This window comes from Frieseomelitta varia, unplaced genomic scaffold (genome assembly GCF_011392965.1).
Source record: "Frieseomelitta varia isolate USP_RPSP 00005682 unplaced genomic scaffold, Fvar_1.2 scaffold_175, whole genome shotgun sequence".
In the NCBI taxonomy this organism is placed as follows: domain Eukaryota; kingdom Metazoa; phylum Arthropoda; class Insecta; order Hymenoptera; family Apidae; genus Frieseomelitta; species Frieseomelitta varia.
This window is the reverse complement of record NW_025109472.1, coordinates 265203-285154: the sequence shown is the minus strand read 5'-3', so window position 1 is coordinate 285154 and position 19952 is coordinate 265203. Positions and strand designations below refer to the sequence as shown.

General features: G+C 36.0%; 2 protein-coding genes across 6 annotated transcripts; one reads left to right on the top strand and one right to left on the bottom strand.

Annotated features, from left to right (window-relative positions):
* Positions 1-1130: 1130 nt before the first annotated feature.
* Positions 1131-14944, bottom strand: LOC122538710 (vesicular glutamate transporter 2-like). Of its 4 annotated transcripts, none has more exons than XM_043673013.1 (12): positions 14745-14944; positions 8688-8756; positions 8025-8083; positions 7631-7839; positions 6031-6267; positions 5811-5895; positions 3884-4104; positions 3355-3504; positions 3161-3293; positions 2789-2944; positions 2629-2714; positions 1131-1709 (listed from the first exon to the last, which is right to left on the bottom strand). In XM_043673013.1, the coding sequence occupies exons 2-12, from the start codon at positions 8729-8731 to the stop codon at positions 1485-1487; spliced, it is 1605 nt and encodes a 534-aa protein (XP_043528948.1). In that variant the 5' UTR covers positions 8732-8756; positions 14745-14944; the 3' UTR covers positions 1131-1484. The 4 variants fall into 4 exon arrangements, with proteins under 4 accessions (XP_043528948.1, XP_043528947.1, XP_043528945.1 ...); XM_043673012.1 differs by lacking the exon at positions 14745-14944 and adding an exon at positions 11426-11920; XM_043673010.1 differs by lacking the exon at positions 14745-14944 and adding an exon at positions 9400-9711.
* A 192-nt stretch (positions 14945-15136) lies between these two features.
* On the top strand, positions 15137-19952 carry LOC122538711 (UBX domain-containing protein 11-like). 2 transcript variants are annotated; one of them, XM_043673015.1, is made up of 12 exons: positions 15137-15190; positions 16334-16487; positions 16574-16667; positions 16965-17101; positions 17172-17312; positions 17399-17472; positions 17549-17669; positions 18285-18452; positions 18526-18740; positions 19249-19447; positions 19520-19713; positions 19795-19952. In XM_043673015.1, the coding sequence occupies exons 1-12, from the start codon at positions 15186-15188 to the stop codon at positions 19883-19885; spliced, it is 1593 nt and encodes a 530-aa protein (XP_043528950.1). In that variant the 5' UTR covers positions 15137-15185; the 3' UTR covers positions 19886-19952. The 2 variants fall into 2 exon arrangements, with proteins under 2 accessions (XP_043528950.1, XP_043528951.1); XM_043673016.1 differs by lacking the exons at positions 19520-19713; positions 19795-19952 and having other exon boundaries at positions 15144-15869; positions 18798-19350.

The window sequence follows — 19952 nt, the reverse complement described above, 5'->3', positions numbered from 1 at the left end:
TCATCTTACACACTGCACTATTTCTATTCTACGGTGTATTCGACGTCGACGGCACACCCATCAACACTGTCTAACATAAGTACAAATAATACGAAATTCTTAGAAACATTTTTTTTCCCCTTACATCTAATGATGCGTTTATTCATCAAACGAATGTTCATTCGTCCACTATTTTGACCAAATTTTGTCCTTGAATTCACATCGTTGTGTTTGTTAAACGAATGTTAATATAATAAAAGAGCACGAATTTCTTACCATTTTGGGGGATGAACATCGTTTGGTTTAAACACACCATAACAGATTAATAAAATATCACCGGCAAAGTTGTAGAGAGAAATTACTTATCATGATAATCTCGTGATTATGGGTGAACGAGTTCACGAACGAATAACTTAGAATTCGTTAAAGCACTTTGTGACAACGATGGAAGAAAAACAGAACAACTAATCCCCACGGTTAAATCGTCGTCAAGTTGCAACTACAGAGAGAATTATTTTAAAAAAATACGAGTACAAGAGCAACGGTTTTCAAATGATTAGACAAGCTTGTATACTCTTCCACAAAAATTTGGAAGGCGCTTTTCATTTTTTAGGTGAAACAAGCTTCTTCGTTTCTTATTTTTTCAAGACACAAAAATATTATAATAAATTTATATTACATATAACTAATAGAAAAAAATAGTACTTAATTGAAGAAACAAATAAATATTTATTTATTATGTATTCAAGCTTTAAAAATAATTAAGTAGAATTTAAGCATTAGATAATGTTATAAATAGAATATTCATTTACTTGAAAAAGTGGCTATTTCTGTTAAAATCTTAATATACCCTAAATTTTTCAACAGAAGTGTATATTACTTCTGAATCTTCAAAAAATTAGCAATCTCAGTCTTTTGTTCGCAAGAACTTCGATTCGAGACGAACAAAAATTTCTAGGGTGAAAAATTTTAATTTTAAATTAATTAACTAATTAAGACGATTGCTCTGACTCTGAAAACTTTTGCTCCGATGCTTTTACGAGATCTATTACACTCAAGATGGAGAATACGAGGGAAAAGTTTGATCACAGAGATGATACGCGAACAAATGATCACTTATGACCATAAGAACCAAAGCTAGAACCTTTCACCCTGGCTCAGGACTTTTCACAAAGTGTGACGCAAGAAGAGGCGAAAAACGGAGTGTTTGCGCGTTTTTAGATACATTCTCATAAAAATATTCTTTGAATCGTTACAACGTACGTTACCCTGAGTGCTATATATCATTTCTGCCTCGATACTGACCAACTACCAACTCTATTTACATAGATACAGAGATATTACGAAAAAAATAGACATATTTCGCGCATGTATGTGTATATATATATATATATATATAATCTTAGATTGCCTTTGTTTCGAGATTTCAGGGAGAAGTATTCATAGTTGACTGAAATACGAGACACAGCTCATGTGCTTTCTTTTTTTGTTGAACGTCAATTGCGTTACGCTTCCTCGTAAGTATCTGATCGAGATTTGACAATTTTCCCGTTCTTTTCAGGAAATTCGTTCAAAAGCTGAGAATCTTCTTGAACAGATTGCGGATATTTCTGATCGGGATAGTTCCACGCTTGGATATCACCCGTACCGAAAATCTGGTAGACGATATAAGTGCCACATGCGACACACGCACTCTCCAAGAATACCTGTCTCCATGCGTCGAGAGTTTGCTGTGAAACGAATTCCTTCGTTATTTTCACGCACCAGAGTTCATTATTGCGGATATCGTGCGAGGAAAAGAGGTTTGATTTCTTCGTGAGTAGGTTTGCATGATGAATAAGGAGGATTGCAGTTTATGAATAAATATATCAAAGAGTTGCAAAAATGCCCCGGATTACACATAAAGTTGTATAAAATATTCAAAGTGGAGTAATCGCGATATTTCCATGCAAAATAATTAGAATATTGACGGATATTGTGTGAGGAAAATTGGTTTGATCTCTGCGAATAGAGTAATTGCTAGTAATAAAATACAGTAGTTGCTGTATTTCCATGCAGAAGGATTGATCACTGGGAAGAAAATATGTATACTTAATTTCTACGTGAGTAGAAATCTTTTTATAAATATACGATGAACATGTAGGATTTAGAAGCGTGAATAAATTAAGAGAATATTTATGATTATAATTAGGATTACATGCAAAAATACATAAAACATTTAAAGTACTAAGGATCGATTATTGATTATGAGTTTTTATAAGTATATGCTGAATATAAAGATTTAAAGCTTATAAATAAACTGCCGATGTTCGTGCATTAAGTATATTCAAAATAAAATATTCGCCGTAATATTTAATAAAAAAAACGTTTTCGATTTATAAAACTATGAATTTATATAAACATCCGACAGTTTATTTGCGGGTGAAAAATTGCGGTTTATAAATAAGGAAAAGTTCAAGAAATATAAAATATAAATAAGGAAAAGTTCAAGAATATAAAAATTAAACACTCAATTATTCATCACATGAAAAGGATTATATCATTTAAAAACATGTTCAAGATTGAAGTATGATTATTCATCTCATAAAAAGGAAATTTATTTAATTTCCAAGGAAGTTGCAATGAAAATGAAAGAAAATATTTACTCACGCTTTTTTCTATGAGGAGACCAGCCACGGCCGGAGATAAAAAACTGGCTGTCATGTGAATTGTCTGTGCGAACGCCAATATTGGACCTGTTCCGATAGATAACACGATGAAGAGACATTTTACAATTAATAATTCGTAGCACTGATATTTTGTCACTTACCAGCAAAATTTGGCGCGATATCGACAATGCTCGCCATCGCCCCTGCGTATGCAGCAGTAATCAGTGTAACAGCTATGAACCACACTATTAAAACGAGAACAATATCGCAGCCTAAGTACCCGATTAACACTAACATTATTCCAGGAACTACTTGTGCTGTAAAACAAAAAAATTCCAATGTTAGACAAATTATAATAAAGAAACTACGGATTTTTATGCAATTCCATATGTTTGTGAAAACAATTTGAAAAGTAAAAACTTCGTTTCATCTATATCAATTCTTCGAGGTATAAATTTTTATAGCAAAGAAAATTCTACAGTCCAGTGATAAAATAGTTTTGAAATTTCAACTGGATTTCATATGATACGTACAAGAGGCGGTGAACACCTTCCTAACGTTCGTCAGTGACAAAATTTGTCGCGTGACGAGGACATCAGCTATATAACAGAAGGCAACAGAGCTGAAGTAACTACAGATGAACGGTAAACCCGATAGCACTCCATTCTAAAATAGCAACGAAAGTTATCATCAGAAAACAAACGTAATATTTTAAATACATATATACCGCTTGGATGCTGAATCCTAGAACTGTCTTCATGTACATTGGTCCAGAGATGATGAAGATATAATGCACCCATATCCTTCCGAATGTAGTAATCCCGATAGACCACACTGGCCAGGATTTGAGAATGGAACCCCATGGGACCGGCATGCTCTTTGAATAACAAAAATTTCAGTCAATTAAACGCAAGTTTGAAACTGCCGTGAAAAGCTACAAGCTTGAAAGAATATTAGCTTGTAATTAGAGAAATAAGCTTCTTCGTTAAAAACTTGTCGAGATAAAGAATTATTGAGATTGCGGGTAACTGAGATAAAAAAAAATATGAGAAAATGCAAAGATGCATAGAGACACGAATAAAATAAAATACCAATCTTTTTATGAGTACTATACTTCTTTCAAAGAATACTTTTTAAAAATCAATCGAGATAAAAATGACTATTGTAATTAAATTAAAATGGAATAATTCCAAATCTTTTACCAGCGGTATAATTTTTCATAATAGTGCAACAATTTAAATATTAAGAAGACATACCTCGTTCGCGTGAACTTGATTGCTCACACTTCCTTGGATATATCGTAACTCCTGCTGGGATATTCTGGGATGCGCGGCAGGCGTATCAAAGGCGAAGAAGTACCAGAAAAGGCACCAAATGGTACCGATACTCCCGGTCGTATAGAAGACCGCTCTCCATCCGAAATGAGCGATGATGAATCCGCACAGTGGATAGGTTATCCCGATGCCGACACTGAACCCTGAATATAGATAATCTAGATGTTAGGAGTAGCTCACCGCACGACCCGGAAGGAAGCTGAAACATGATGCTTGTCGAATGGCTTCGCCTTGGCTCGTGTACGATTCATGCGTGGGCGATGATCGCTCTTCAGCGGTGGCGTATATTTCACCCTGTAAAGCGATTCAAGTAAAGACTTAGTACGACGAGATGAGGATGAACGCACGTGACAATGCTGGCTACAGTGGGACAATGAAACTTCTATACCTGAAAATATCAAGAGCAAGGTGCAAACGAAACATTCGCGATATTACACGTACACACGTTGTACCGACACTCTTCTCACTGAATTTTTTCGACTCGTTGGAACGATCAATAGAAATATGACGAACTGATGCATCAAAGAGATTCACACATGCTCCTGATCGAAAATTTCAAGTACTTTTTTTTATCTTTTGGTAGACTTGATATTTCTATTTCTATGATAAAACATATGAAATAAAATTAGAAATTTTTCAAAATGGCTTTCACTCGCTTTAACGTCAACACAAGACTGAATGACTTGCAAATAATATACTGCTTAATCAAAGAATTTGCAAATTCTCGGGTTTCTTTTCATCGTGCATAAATAGCTGGATCGTTCATCGTGAATCTCTTTGAAGATAGTTTTCTTTATCTGAAACTCAGCCTTGACTATTAACATGGTACAGTGTTTCATAACGAATAATATAAACTTCCCTCTGCTGATACGTTCTGTGTATACCGATTAAAACGTAAATCTCGGTGTATACCGAGTAAAACGTAATAGATCGTATTACGCGCGATCAGTGAAACAAGGCATTCCACGATCGACTCATGCGATCGATAATAGCAGAGTGGTACATATTGCACACACCAAGGCTAGGCCGTTGTGACACGAATGAAAAAGAATGAAAGGGGAAAAATATATATATATACATAAATGAAACGAAATGGAATGTCGTTGCGTTATATAAAACATTATCGATCGTTTCCGGGAAAGTTTGAGTGAGAAGGATGATTACTGTATTGGTCGGTCGTTGAACAAAGGCGTATACGAGATTCTCCGTGGCGGCAGGACTTGACATATAGAAAAGAATATACAGATAACGATGAAAAAATATTAGCGTGTTATATACGAAACGTGTCGCCGTCGAGCCTGGCTGATTCTACCAGCTGGAAGTATACTCGGCCTTTCTCATGCTGTTGAGCGGTTGCTGATGAGTATACCCCTCGGTCCGGCGAATGCAACCACGTGGAGCTTAAAAAGCAATCAGACAAACAAAATGAAAGAACCCGTCGTACGTTTCTCGAAAATCTGACTGACACGCATCTAAATACTTATATCTCGTTGATCCGTGAATTTCGACTGAAAAACAACAAAAAAAACCTTTCATATTTATCTTTTATTTTTGTTCTTTTCTTTTATTTTTATTTATTTATTTATTTTTTTTTTTTTTGTCATTTCAAACAGGATAAAATATGCTTCTCATTCGAACTTCCGCTTCTTGTGTTCTGAAAGAAGCGTCAGACCATATTAGTCATTATGCATTATATCGTTGAAAGCAAAACAGAAAGAAAGAAACGACAAACAGACACGAAATTGAAACAATTAGATTTGTTTAGTACCGCGAATCCGTCTCGTGCATCTTGAAATTTTCCTACAATACAACACAAGAAGAACGATTTGTTAGCACTGGTAACACTCACCTTGGAAGGAAGACATAAAACGCGACCGCTCCACAGGAGGGATCCAGTGTCCGACAATCGCGTACATTGCAGGCCACGTGAGTCCCTGGACATACGTAATACGCACGTTTTTAACGATCATAATAACGACTAATTATTCGATCGAATTTCTCTCTTCATGCAATATTCTTATTTTTTTTTTTTTTTTTTTTTCTCGTTTATTACGTAAAGGGAGACTTACACTGGCAATACCCTGTATACTACGCAACGCGATCATAACTCCGTAGTGAATTCCCGCTGCAGAGGGCATCAGTAAACTACAGATCGCCGTGATTAGTTGTGAACCACCAAACACCGTCTTTGTACCAAAGTACTGCGTCAGCACGCCACCGACTACTTGCGACAGGATGTAACACCAGTAGAACGAGCCGGTAATGGCAGACTGTATGGTTGGACTCCAATCAAACTCTCCTTGATCCTGCACGAAGACAAAAGAATCTTACGAATTTTATCCACAGTATGCGTAAAGAACGCTTAAGATTATATACATGTTAAATTGCGGATTATATATTTATACAATTTTATATTTTTATAAGTATTTCTATATTGTTTAGTACCGCTAAAATCTTCTATTAAAAAGAAGACCAAGTGTTACTTAAAGAACCGAAGGTTATCTACATTATTTCACTTGAGTGTTATACTATCCTACATATTTAAGTATTTTACTTAAGTGTTATACTATCTTTTTGTTATCCGCAGTACAATTATCGATAATGCCGTCACTTTTTTTTTCTACGAATTATTATTATCGGAGTTTTACTATCGTGCTTTAAAGTGCAAGGGGTTAGTGTCAAAGCTTTAAAATACGGCGGTAGAAAATTAAAAGTAAATTATAAGAAGAAAAAAAAAGGAAAAATGAAATATAAAATGAAAATTCATCACCGATTAATAGCTAACGGGTTATTCCTAATTTTTTAAACTATTGCAGCAAACAATCATGTTACTTATATGAGATTACTTAACAGTATCGTGGAATTCGTCGCAATTCCAACGATAGATGATTTTAATTCGATAAACTCGTGTCATGATTGCATAAGACGGTACGAGCTTTATGAACGTCATGGTAAATCGTAACGTAATCGTGGTTTTAATCATCCTATCGATTTCAACCTGGTGGAATTAACAAGCCACGGGAATTATTAATTTCTGCTTAATAGGACTTCGTAATGTCATCTTCCGTGAGAAAGATCGGCCACGTGATATTACGTTCTTTAACTCCTAGTAATCAATGCGATCTGCGTAATGTAACATTTCAAATCCGTATTTCGCTTCCTGAAACGACTATGTAACAATAGTGTACACGATTCTCTCGCGGTCAACTCGGCTAACCATGTACCGCGTCGTCGTTACTGCGGAACAGCGTCCATCAAAGTACACACATCTTAGAAAAAAATTAAATCGTGCCATATATGATCGCTTAGAAAACACAATGTGGCAAAAATACATAAAAGAACTTTTAGTCAAATAGTATCATTGAATTGCAGATATATTGATTGTTATAATTTATGTGTATTTATCCTATTACAATTACGTACATTACGTATTATGTACAATTTACGTAAGATTACCAACATCAAATTGTTGACCCAATAACACCACTTGAGAACTAATGCCATAAAATCTTTCTCACTCGAAACTTTTCGAAGTTCTTTTCTTCGAAGAAAAGGAATTCAAGGAACGCTGTTTGTTCGTACGTGATCACGATTTTGCAATTAAGAGAATATCGACGCAAGAATTCGCGCGATATGCTGTTTCTCGTATATCCACAACAATGATATTACCTCAAGTCTGATCGGTGTGTTGTTGGTGAACGATGCATTCGGCGTTACGTAACAATACTGGGATGTCACGGTAACGTTGGTGTCCGATGTCGTAGGTGGCGGTTTCACCATCGCTACCATGGTGATGTTGATATCGTTCCTCATCATGAACGAGACGGTAAATCCCGAGAACGACAGCATGTAGAGCACCACCCGTGCCGGGACCATGTCTGCAAACGCGAACTTGCTCTGTGATCGACGTATCATCACTATGACTCGAGCTTTTCAAATGCTCTCTTTCATTTTTTCTCTAACGACTCTAACAACATGTTTCTTCACGAAATATATTTTACAGAATTGTTTTCTTTTTTCTTTTTCTTTCTTTAACGATTTGATAGTTTGAAGAGTCCTTTACCTCTCAGTTTTCGCAGGCTGCAGGATGATCGTGTCTTATATATGGTATGATCTTCGTATCTGCGTAATAGATACAATTGACATTTTTATATGGAAACCAAGGAATCAGTTGAGTTATAGAGAACGAAAGGAGAGAAACCAAAAAAAAAAAAAAAAAAACAACAACAACAGAAAAATAAGTCTTGATCGGAACTAGTTACGCGAAATGAGATCGGAGACAAAGTAAATTTAGACCGTCACCAATTAGACGTCCTAGCAAAGACATTCTTCATCCGTTTCTTCATTCTCTTTGACAGAGTTTCTGTACAGTCGGAATCGCAGCGATTTTATCCACACAAGGTGTCCAAGAGAATTGATCAAAGCGAAAGGAAGAAGAGACTCTCTTTGATGGTGTGTCTGACAGATGACCGTTCGAAACCACTTACTCTCCGATCCGCCAATTTAGACGCAGTATTTGATCGGCGTTTGCGCTGAATTCGTTCTTTTTCTCAATGCTATTGTTGGCGTGATGTAACAATATACAAGTCACGACGAGCAATCCGGCTTAATAACAGCGGGATATTCAGTTAATGATCAACAATTACAGCGTTGTACTCATCTACGAACGATGTTCAAAAGCAACTTTATCGCTGCATCGGCGAGTAAAAAAAATCGGTTCTCTTACCTCTGTGAGTCTTTCATCTTTATGCCGGTTGATCGCTCTTTCATCGAATAGGACTTCGTCGTGGAACACCTACGATCGAGAAACAGAACGTAGAGAAATTAATTCTTTGATCGATTAAACTAGTGGATTACTGAAAAACATGTGTATTCCCTGAAAATAATTCCGAGTAGTGTAAAAGTTTGAAAAATTGTTTCTTTAGATCTGGTATATAATTATTTATTTATTTCTTAATACGTGTGCCTCACGTGATTTAATTTAATTTAATTTTAATTAAGTTTAAATTTAAACAAGCAAAGCATAGTCATTTTTAGAGTTCCTCTACGACGTTAACTTCTAACGATGTTATTATTTTTTAAAAAAAATTTATATACATACTATGTATAATTTGTAACCTACATGCTACGTAAAATATGAAAATTGAGCCACAAAAGTAGCTTTGTCGGTCCTCCGAAGATAAAAGGCTTAAGTCGTCAATATCCGCGAAATTGATTAAAGATCTGTACATTAATCTATACGACTAGTATATTAATCAGATTATACGATATAATAGTCTGGATGAACGTTGGAAAGAATTACACGATCATAAATCGCCGGAACATTAATAGAAATTAACAAGGATCGTTACACTGTGGCTAAATCGCTTAGACGATTTAGCTATTAGATTCGCCATTATCATACAGCGGGCGGCCCGCCCATTAGCAAGTTAACGTACATAATCAATTCACGTGAAACCGTGCAATCGTTTAGCCGCACATTTTTGCATCAATTGGCGACACAATGATGTAGCAATTTCGTGCAACGGATCGCTCAACAGAGGTTCGCTGCATTTTTATGTAACTTCCTCAAGGTTATACGTTCGTCAAGATCCTTTGTCCGGTCCCTACGATTACACATAATTCGACCGCGACTACGCGAACACTTCTCACAGTGCAGTTACTGGCCCTAATTAACCACACGATGATTGTTTCAATGTTACGTCGAATAGCAATATACGTATACTTTTCTTCTGTCTTTCCATCAAATAAAAAATTAACGCGACGCGAAATGAAATGACTAAGGAGAATGATATACGAGTTTGAAAAGTGCAAGATAAGTTTATTTTTTATCGTTTCTCCTTCGAGTGACGTTCATTGGCTCTCTTGATCAGCTGAAGCCACGTGTTCTTATTGGAGAAATGGGATCGATGAGGAATGAAATTCAGCTCAGAATTTAATAGCGTGCATACAACGGCGCGATGAAATTCCGACACGAAACTCATATACGCGGCATCTGACGAACGCCATTTGAGATCTCGCAAATGATCGAAGCTAGAGCGAAATTACGCGTCGAACAACCTTGCTTCGAGGAGAACCTTCTTTCGAAAAAAGGTTACTCGGAGTGTTTCGCGAAACGTTTCCTCGTACGTATTTCATCCTGCTTCCTATAACGATCGTTGAACGATCATGCGTGTGTAGTTTCCTTGCGGTAATTTTAATTGAAATTGTAATTAAAGAACAAATTGATACGATTGCAGAATAACACAGTGCTTAGTTATTAATTGCTACGTAACAAATAATAACTAACTGGTAGACTGCATATTTTTTCACATTTATGGAAAACCTAAAAAGTATAAAAATACGTGAGGTAGTCGTAATATAAAATAGTAAAGACAAACAAACAAACGCGAAGATATAAAATTGCATCAAGATCTGCAATCTACTTAGTCAGCATGACTTTTTCTTCTGAATAATTCACAAGTAATTTCTTATTCGTTTATGTTTCTAGTCTAGAACATTATATGTTCAACGACTTTTTGCACGATCAGATATTCACCTATGATTCATTCCACAAATATATGGTTGATTTACATTTCGTTGTGTTCACGACATTTCTGTCGTTCGAACTCATTAGTCACAGGAAACGATACGCACGGCGATGCGAATTGTTCGCAGGAAATACGCAATGTTTCGCAATGATTGAAATCGCGGCGTTTCCATAGTGTTTTTGTTCCGATATAGAGCTCCGCAGTGACATGTATTCGATCAGTGATATGTACTCTGTTATCTTTGTTGGTTTTGCCCTCCTACACACGATTCCTATCGATATTATATAATCGAGTTGTTGACTAATTCGTAGTTACATGTTATACTTCACGCTTCACGACAGAAAAGTCCATATAACCATATAACCAGCTACCTCAGCTGTCAAATCAAACTGTACATCGCGTGGCTAATATCTCTGCTTGCCGAGTATATGCCGACTAATCGATGCGATTCCTCGAAGTTCTTGTTACACTCTTTACCGTATTGAATTCAAATTTACTTCGATATTGCAAATTTTTATTCAAAAATTTTGATGTTCGAAATATTTGTTTCTTTAAATTATCTACAATGACAACGCAACGTTAAATACGTAGCGATTTCTTTTAACTTTTAACATCACTCGCCTGTCCGATTTGAAAAATTCATGAGAATTCGATTGTTGCAGGTAGAATAATGACAGAGCGAAAAAATGTATGAATTTAATTAAGTAGAAGTTGCTATGAATGCAAAGACACAAGTTAATTAGAAAAGTTGCTACTCTTTTAGAATCTCGTATTTTACTCGTAAATTAAAATTATTCGTGTATTTTCATGTTCCGTGTCTGCACAACATCGAATGGAAATTGGACAAAATAAATCGGCGACTATTTGGATCAGCGTCCATTGTTCGTACAGTCCGATCGCAAATAATAAAAGAGCCAAGAAACGAGTTACTTACAGCAACGAGGTAGAACCAATTCAAGTTTCAGCTTCCCGGATCAATTTCCACTCTCAACTTACACTACTCAGCAGCAACAAAACATGAAACAATATCCGCGGAAAATGATGAACTCGGTGCTTTCAAGCTACTGCAAATGATTCAGAAATAAAGCGAAATCACCAATTTGCTCACTCCCGTTACCCAGACGAAACAACCCAACAGACTGACTTGAATAACAGCGTGATTATGCAATTAAAATTCGATCAACTTGACTCTATTCTCTATAGGGATTTCCAACAATAATAAAAATGAAATTTCTCGAGTGATGACGGCTCGAGAGAGAGAGAGTCGCGTCGAAGCGAAACTGACTGACAATGAGTTAAAGTCAATCGGTGCTCGATGACTGGCAGCAAGCAAAGGAATCAAAGCAATTAATGTCGAGAAGTCGAAGAAATCGTCTCGGACGAGGAGAACGGCCGACACTGAAAGCCGACCGGACCACGAGGCATTGACTATCTTCTGAACCCCACCACTGCGTGCGTTTTAAACGGTCTTCTGCCGGGTAGGAAGTCCACAGGGATCGCGAGCACACCGCTAATCACGAAGAAACGTGACAATGATAATGCGTGATACTTTTCGCTGCGATAGTTGGACTATCATCACACAGCGACACAGTGTTGAGATAGTCCTCTCAACACCGGATATCGCGTCGACGTCAAATAATGCTCGATACGATAATGAATAATGGGTGTCAATTGGAGTTCGAAGACATGCCACGCGAAGCTACTTATTACTCTTCATTATGAAATGCCACTGCGAAGAGATCGTGATGAATCACGTGTTCCTTGAAATTTTTTTACCACTCGCGCATCACTTGCTCCCTTTCGTATTTAGAGAGTCAACGAGATGCACAATGACGTATGATGGAAACTTTCGACGACTTTCTTTCGCTTGGGATATTCTTGAGATGTAAAGAGGGTAGTTGATTTATGAAGTGTCCCTGATACAATCAATACAGCAAAATAAGTTGAATAAAGGGATAAAATTTCTTCGTTTAAAACTTGAAAATTTTTTCACGTCATTTTGGATTTGTCCAATTTCAAATTGAACAAAAAAAGAACAAATATAATTTCGTAGATATCTGTCGAATAAAATGTTTTCATAAGACATTTCGTTTCTGGGAAAATTCAACTTGAAAATTTACCAAATGAATACGTGACAAGATAATTCTTAAGACACTGACGTCAAGAAATAAGAAATATATACTTCCTAAAATGGTCTGACAGCTGAAAATATATATGTATGAACTGAAGCTTAATTCTTTTGAAAATACAGTAATGAAACTTTATTTTTTATTTCTGACTTTCTCATTTGTACAGTCTCTATTTGGAATAGCCTCCTGTTTAGCTCAGAATTAATTAAATTCGAGTATGACTAATTTATAATTTGATATTCTCAAAATCGTAGCCTTAAATAAGAAAACAATATATTTTCCTTTGAACTTACAGTGTATATAAAATTACCCTGCAATCGATTACCCTCCAAGCGATTTCAAGGATGCGAAAAGTGTGTGCAATTGAGAACTGTCAGTAAATTAGTTTGTTTAGCATAAAATTCACATAAGTTCATAAGTTTGTTCATAAATTCTCTTTTCCCGAGGTTTCTAACTCAATATGTTTCCCTGTGGAATTGGAGTAATTTTGAAATTGAAATTCACCCGGTGTTATGCAAACACACAAAAATTGATGGTTAACTAAGGAATGTTTAATCAAACATGTTTCACGCGTTTCATCTTTTGTGTGGAAATTTTTAATAATAACAGATGTGATACTAAAAGTACAGAGTTGCGAACGAAACATTAGGAAATACAAACATTTTAAATATTTAGTACATATGAGTTTCTGATAAATGTGTTTCTGATAAATTATCAGTAGATACGAACTTTTTGAAATATCGATTCGATATCGATGCATGGATTAAAATATTTCGTTATTTTTTTCGATCATATGTGAACGCCACAAGTAGCGTTCATAAAATGACAAGGTCATCATGAAGGAACCGATCAATTTTTTGCAGATCGATTGATCGATTATGTGAAAGGCGTTTGTATTCTGCCCTGAGTATACAGACTGTTGCGTAACAGGTGTGACAAAGTTTTTATTTCGTATAAGCCATGTTATCTCAACAAATCGATTATAATATACCGTACGATATAAGGTCTTATTAGTTTTTCATATATGCTAGTAGTATATTTATTATTCAATGCCATACATGACATACAAGAGTGTTTATCTAAAAATTCGCTGAGACAGTCATTAATTCTAAAATCGTACTTTATATGAAACTTGATATTAGTTTGGATCAAGAGGGAAATTGTAAAAACACAGTATTTTAAAGTTAACAAAACGAATACAAGTGTTTTAAAACCAAATCTTGTTGTGAAAAACGAAAGAAATATGCGTCTACTGAATTTCGTTCTCCGTATTAAGCTTAATTATTTCTTAGTTGACCCTATTAAGCGGTACGAATAAGTCGAATTGTACAATTCGCTCGATGAAAATTCTTAAACCGGCCGGCGTCAAATTAGGCACGTGACTGGTTCTCGTGACCTTACTGGCTATCCTCGATTGTTCGATTTCCAAAAAATTATACGTCTATTTATTTATCTGAACTTAAATGCATGTATTTACTTATCTAAACTTATCGTAAATGGTAATGTACACAATACATAGCGTATAATATGATATATTCTTTGTCTTATCTTCTCTTCTAGCTAATTTCACAGACAGTTATCCTATTGTGTAACTAACCTAAGGATTTTATGCTGTAATGAAGAGGGAGAATTAAGAAATGTATCTAGACGTATACAAACTAGGATTGAGACTATAGGAATGTATATTCTGACTAATTATAAATAACAGCTCCAATGATATACATAGAAGCGACGTATGTAGTGAACAATTTCGAATATACATCAAACACCGGTAATTGTGATAATCAAAGTAACGAAAATCGATAATTCACGAATTGACGCACGAATTTGTTACGAAATTGCCACGGATTGCGTCATTCAAAATATCTCCGATCATCATTTTTACTAATTTTATATTTCAACTGATATAATCATTCGATATAGATCGAAATTCACAGAATGAAGCGACGATGTCAGCTTCAACAGACCCTAACCTCGCGGCATTGACGCTTGTCTACAACTTTGAGGTTATGTCCGTCCGCGATGATCTCGGTACAAATAAAGCACGTAGCCGTGACCGTGGCCTACGTAATCAAAAAAAGGAATAGAAGAAAAGAAGCAAAATCGATCGTGACAGTAACTCACCCTGATCTGTTTCACTTCCGGTCAAGAGTTGTTGCAATTCCACGAACCTCGTTCCGACTCACATTTTCAGTCGGAGACACGCGACTCGCCAGTTTTCACGCGCTTAATGACATTATTTTTTGAAGATAGAGAAGACCGTGGCTGCGTTCAACCTCGCTGTCATTCAAACAGAACACACGAAACACACATCAGCACACACGGCACAGATTCGCAAGCGTGCGACTTGGAACGGCGTTTCTTGGAAGCGTAATGGTCACGTGACACGACCACGCTCGCGCACCGATCGATTTAAAGCCGTCGCGTCGTCACGCGGCGCCGCGTTGTGTTTCTCCTTTCGCTATTTCGTTTCAAATCGAATCGCAAAATGTCATCGATTTTTCCTCGACTGACGCAGATGGGTGGTTGAACTGGCAAGGTCAAAAATGGGAACTCATTCCCCCGATGACGTAATATAACCTTTTCTTTTTCATGGCCAAGTTGCGACTTCATAGACCAATTATTAAACGACTGTAGAAAATGGAGAATGTTTCGTAGTTACTTAAATTAATAATGAAGCTACTTTAACAACTTAAATTAATAATGAACTTAAACGTGTCGTTTTGAAGTAAACTATTGAAATTTTCATTTTTATTATCTTGGGATTTTTATACAATTACCAGTTGCTAATGTGTTGATTTGAAAGAATATAATATTAAAATAAAATAAAACTTGAGAGTGAAATGTGATATTGAGTTTTGAATTTAAAATTATATTTAAAGGTCCGTATTAGCGATGTGATATTGTTAGAATTTACATTTGAAGCGATTGTAAGAGAATGCATGTTTCTTTACATTGTGTAATCTCTTTTATATTAATGAATTCATCTAGAAATTACAATAGAATTATGACAATGTGCTTCTTTGTTCATACGCGAACGAATGTCCTGTTGTACATATGTTAAATAGATCAAAGTCTATTCGACATGAAGGTCTCTTGAACAATTTTTTCTCTATTTTTCCAGCTGGTATTTTCTAATGTCAGATTGCGCATTTCTTTTTTACATAAACAGCAATTATTGGCATCAATTACGATTCTCTGAACGAGGCCACCCAGTGTACTGAATTTTGCACTTATGAAAGATTCAAAGTATTCAAGCATAACGCGAAACATTTTGCTGGCCGACGTTAACTTCGTATCGATTGTTCGTTCGATCATAAACTGTCACAAACCGCAAAGTTCACGATCGATCCCTCTTTGCACCTCGTGTACTTTAAATACAACGTCCGGAATTGCTTTCGGAAAATTTGATATAAATTTCCAATGTTAAAATGATAACAAACTCGTTCTAAATGTCGCCATATACACAATGAATCAACCGAATAATTCTGCCCATCCACGAAAAAAACTTGCAAAGTGCTCTTCCACTTCGAATCACAAGTATTTTTAACATTGTACATTTGGAAGTATAATTATTCACTTCATAAAAATAAGCTGTACAATTTTCTCTACTGAAAAAGAAAAGAAACATTCGAATGCAATATAAACGTGATTTCGGCGTGCAAACGAAAACCTCTAGGTTAAACTTGTACATTTCTTGTGATTATTCGCAGATTAAAACGAATTTCTTCGACAGCAACTTATATAGTGGACGACGATGAATATATAGATAGAGTGAAGAGTGCTTCGTTGGAAAACGCGAGTATCCTGACGCCTAGGGATCGTCAGAGAGACATTAATCATTTCGATAGAAGAATTGATAAAACTGTAATTGTGTAATCACCAATATCCTTCTTTATTCAATAGCGTCATCGTATTTTAATTTTCCCGACCTGTTTCACACGTGATCTTAGACCTCCAGCACGACATTCAGCGGTAGAAAGTTTTGGAATTGTCACGCAAGGCCAACAAATGTCTACGTACCGGAAAATTCTGTGATTCAAGAAGGTATTTTGTTGCATACGGAGATAATTAATTACATGATAACACAATCACTTATCTCACAGTGTAGAGTTGGTTGCGTGTACTCGTATTTTCTGTTCTTGTTTTATTCACCTAATCACGTATTCTCTGTTGGATTAATTAAGAAGCTAGTTAAACCGATTATGGTAATCGACAATCACTATCCGCAGACATTCGTTATTTATGCGACATTGCTGACTTGCTCAAAGTTGGCAACGAGTTTCCAACTTCTAGGTCGAACGTTTCTAACTTTTGACTAATCATGGAAACTGATTGTCGCAGAGAGCGAGTTTATTGGTACATTGACAAAGCAGTTGTACAAAGTTGAGAGTCAGGTGCAAAAAGTGCAATCTGACTTGAAGAGAAGCGAAGAGCAAATAAAGTTGAAGGATCAGGAGATTTCCCAATTGAAACGGAAGGTTCTTCTTGCTGTTTCCTTCATTTGTCATAGCTCCTTTCATTTGCATGACGGCATTCGATTTGCTACAGGTGAAAGAATGGGAGACCAAGTGCAAGAACCAAGAGATTCTGCGAAAAAAGGAGCAGCAACAGCGACGAGTTGAAGTCGATCATTCCGAATATCTCTACAAGAGATGTCTGATGCTCGAACAGAGAATTTACGAGATGGAGGTTAATTATACGCGCGCATAAAACATTTTGTTATCCAAAATTGTGTTATCTCTATTAAAATCATCGTGTTGCCATTTTTTCTTTAGAAATTCTTGGCCGATTATGGTCTGGTCTGGGTCGGCAATACAAACTGCTCGAAGTATCCTGAAACGATAGCCAAGTAAATCGAGTATACGTTACTATTTCAAGCGATCGGCACCCGATCGAATTAATGATCAGTTAGCCGTGCCTTTTAGCAACACCATCGAGACTTGTTACGAGCAGATTATCACGAACATCGATCAGCTGAATCTGGCCGCTGGAAAGGGCGAAGTTCACGTGCAGCACAACGAAAGAGGAAACGGAGCTTCGTTCAAAGTAAATCTCTATCTATATTATTTTCTCTTAGAATTATTTACTTTGTATAAAATAATTTACAACGATTCACGAACGTGAAACTTCTTTGAATTCTTTTTTTTTTTTCTTTTTTCAATACATTGCTGAAATTTCCGTAATTTATAAAAATATAAAGCGGTAAGATGTTCTAGATATCTACATAATTTTTTAAGAATTGCGAAACAAATTCCTACACTGTTTGATGTTATGCGTTCTGACGAAATATGGTTACGTGATCGTTTTTTTTTCCCCATCATTTTATAAAACGCTAATAGATACGTTTCATTGATATTTCCAATCAATTTTCGTCAATATTTTGCTCTGAATGTATTCTAACGTAACACAGAAGGCTGTTAATCAATCGAATCGGTTGTCTACGCGAATAACAATGACGAATATGAGTTAACAAAATGAACAAATAATTACACCACAATTCTAACTTGCAGCTGACAATGAGTCAACCGTAGTTTCTCGTTTTTCCGATAATGAATAATAATTAATTGCGCGATAATGCATATACCTAACGTTAAATCATTTTGTCAAAGCGCGATTAGTGAACTTTAATAACATAATACGTTGTTTAATAATTGTTCAAAGACCGCCTCTTGCATGTCATTGAAATTCTACAAAAATGGAATGATAGTTCAAGACGGCCCATTACGATCTTACAACGATCCAACTACGTTATCGTTTCTACGTGATATCATGGATGGCTATTTCCCTTCTGAATTACAGGAAGCTTATCCAGAGGGTGTACCCTTCAAGGTGAAATTTCAATTTTAATTTTTGTCAAAAGAAGGAAAAGGAAAGGAATTTACTTTGAGAACTGTTCTATTAGGTTGAGGATCATAGAAATCAAGTGTTCTTGAATTCCGATTTTCCTGGCCAAGGTTATCGATTGGGAAGAGAAATGGCTGATAATATACCGATGTCATCTAGACTTACTCGTAGACGTAGTAACCAGAGATCGAATCGTCGCAGTGCCTTTCCGAGGGAAAAAGACAGTCTATATAATTTTGACTCCTCTAAAGAACTCTTTTCTACCACAGCTCGGTAACAATAAATCATATCCAGAATTTTTTAACAATTGAACATGAAACTTCTCGACAGATCGAAACTGAAAACTCCTTTGGAAGCTCCTCCTGTAGAAATGTTTGTCCTCCGTTCTCAAATCATGGCATCACACAACAACATCTGCTCCGATACTCATTTACAATCGCACATTAATGCAGAACTCGGTTTGAGCGAAAAGAGAACGACTCGAAGAGAGAAAGTAACTTTTTCATAAAGAGTCTGATATCATATAAAAAATGAATGAATTGTCTATACAAGTAATGCTTACTTAAAACTTTTTCTCGTAAGCGTGAAACGTCTAAGAACAGAGAATATGAAAACTCGGGAAGAGAGGCAGGTTCAAAATCTAGAGGTGTTATGAGGTTCCCAAGCTCTGGTAGATGTTATCATACTTCCACCGAGAGAGCATCTAAATTATCGCCCAAGTAAAAATTTATCAATTGGAATACATTAGGTTAATAACTTAACAGCGTTATCCTCAATTTAGCCGGCTAGATAACGCGGATGAACGTCTCAGGCAACGATCAAGATCCGCCAGCTTACCAAATTCTCGATTCTCCATTACTTCAAGGTCAGCACCAAAGATGAACGTCGATCCTTCACAATTTTCTTCGCCGCATCATCAGGCTACAGTAAAAAAAAGTCAACAAGCTGCAAGATCTGCTGCACCGAGCAGGAAGAATGCAGTAAGGATATGATTCTTTTCGTAACCGACTAATTTGAATGATAAATCTTTAATATTCTTCCGACTGTTCCAGCCTCCTATTTTACATCAGATCAACGAATCGTCTGGGAAACCGGGTGAACTTCGATTGAAAGTCAGATCATTAAACGGCGGTACGGTTTATCTGGTACACGTGTCTGCCGACGAACCGATAGCCCGACTTTATCAATTATTAGATAGAGCAATGGCAAGAACTGTTCCTCGAGGATACAAAATTGTTCTTAGCGGGTAAAAATTTATTCACTGTCTTCGTCTCAAAATTTTATATTATATTATGATATATATATATTTACATTTTTCTATCCTCAGTTATTCACCAAGAAGATTGGAGCACTTAGGAACAACTTTAAGAGAAATTGGCATTACTAGAGACAGCGTTCTGCATTTAGTGAACGATTGAACTTCAAAATTTTTCAACTTTTTGTATTAGCGTTATTTAAAAGAAAAAAAGATTGTAAAAATATTAA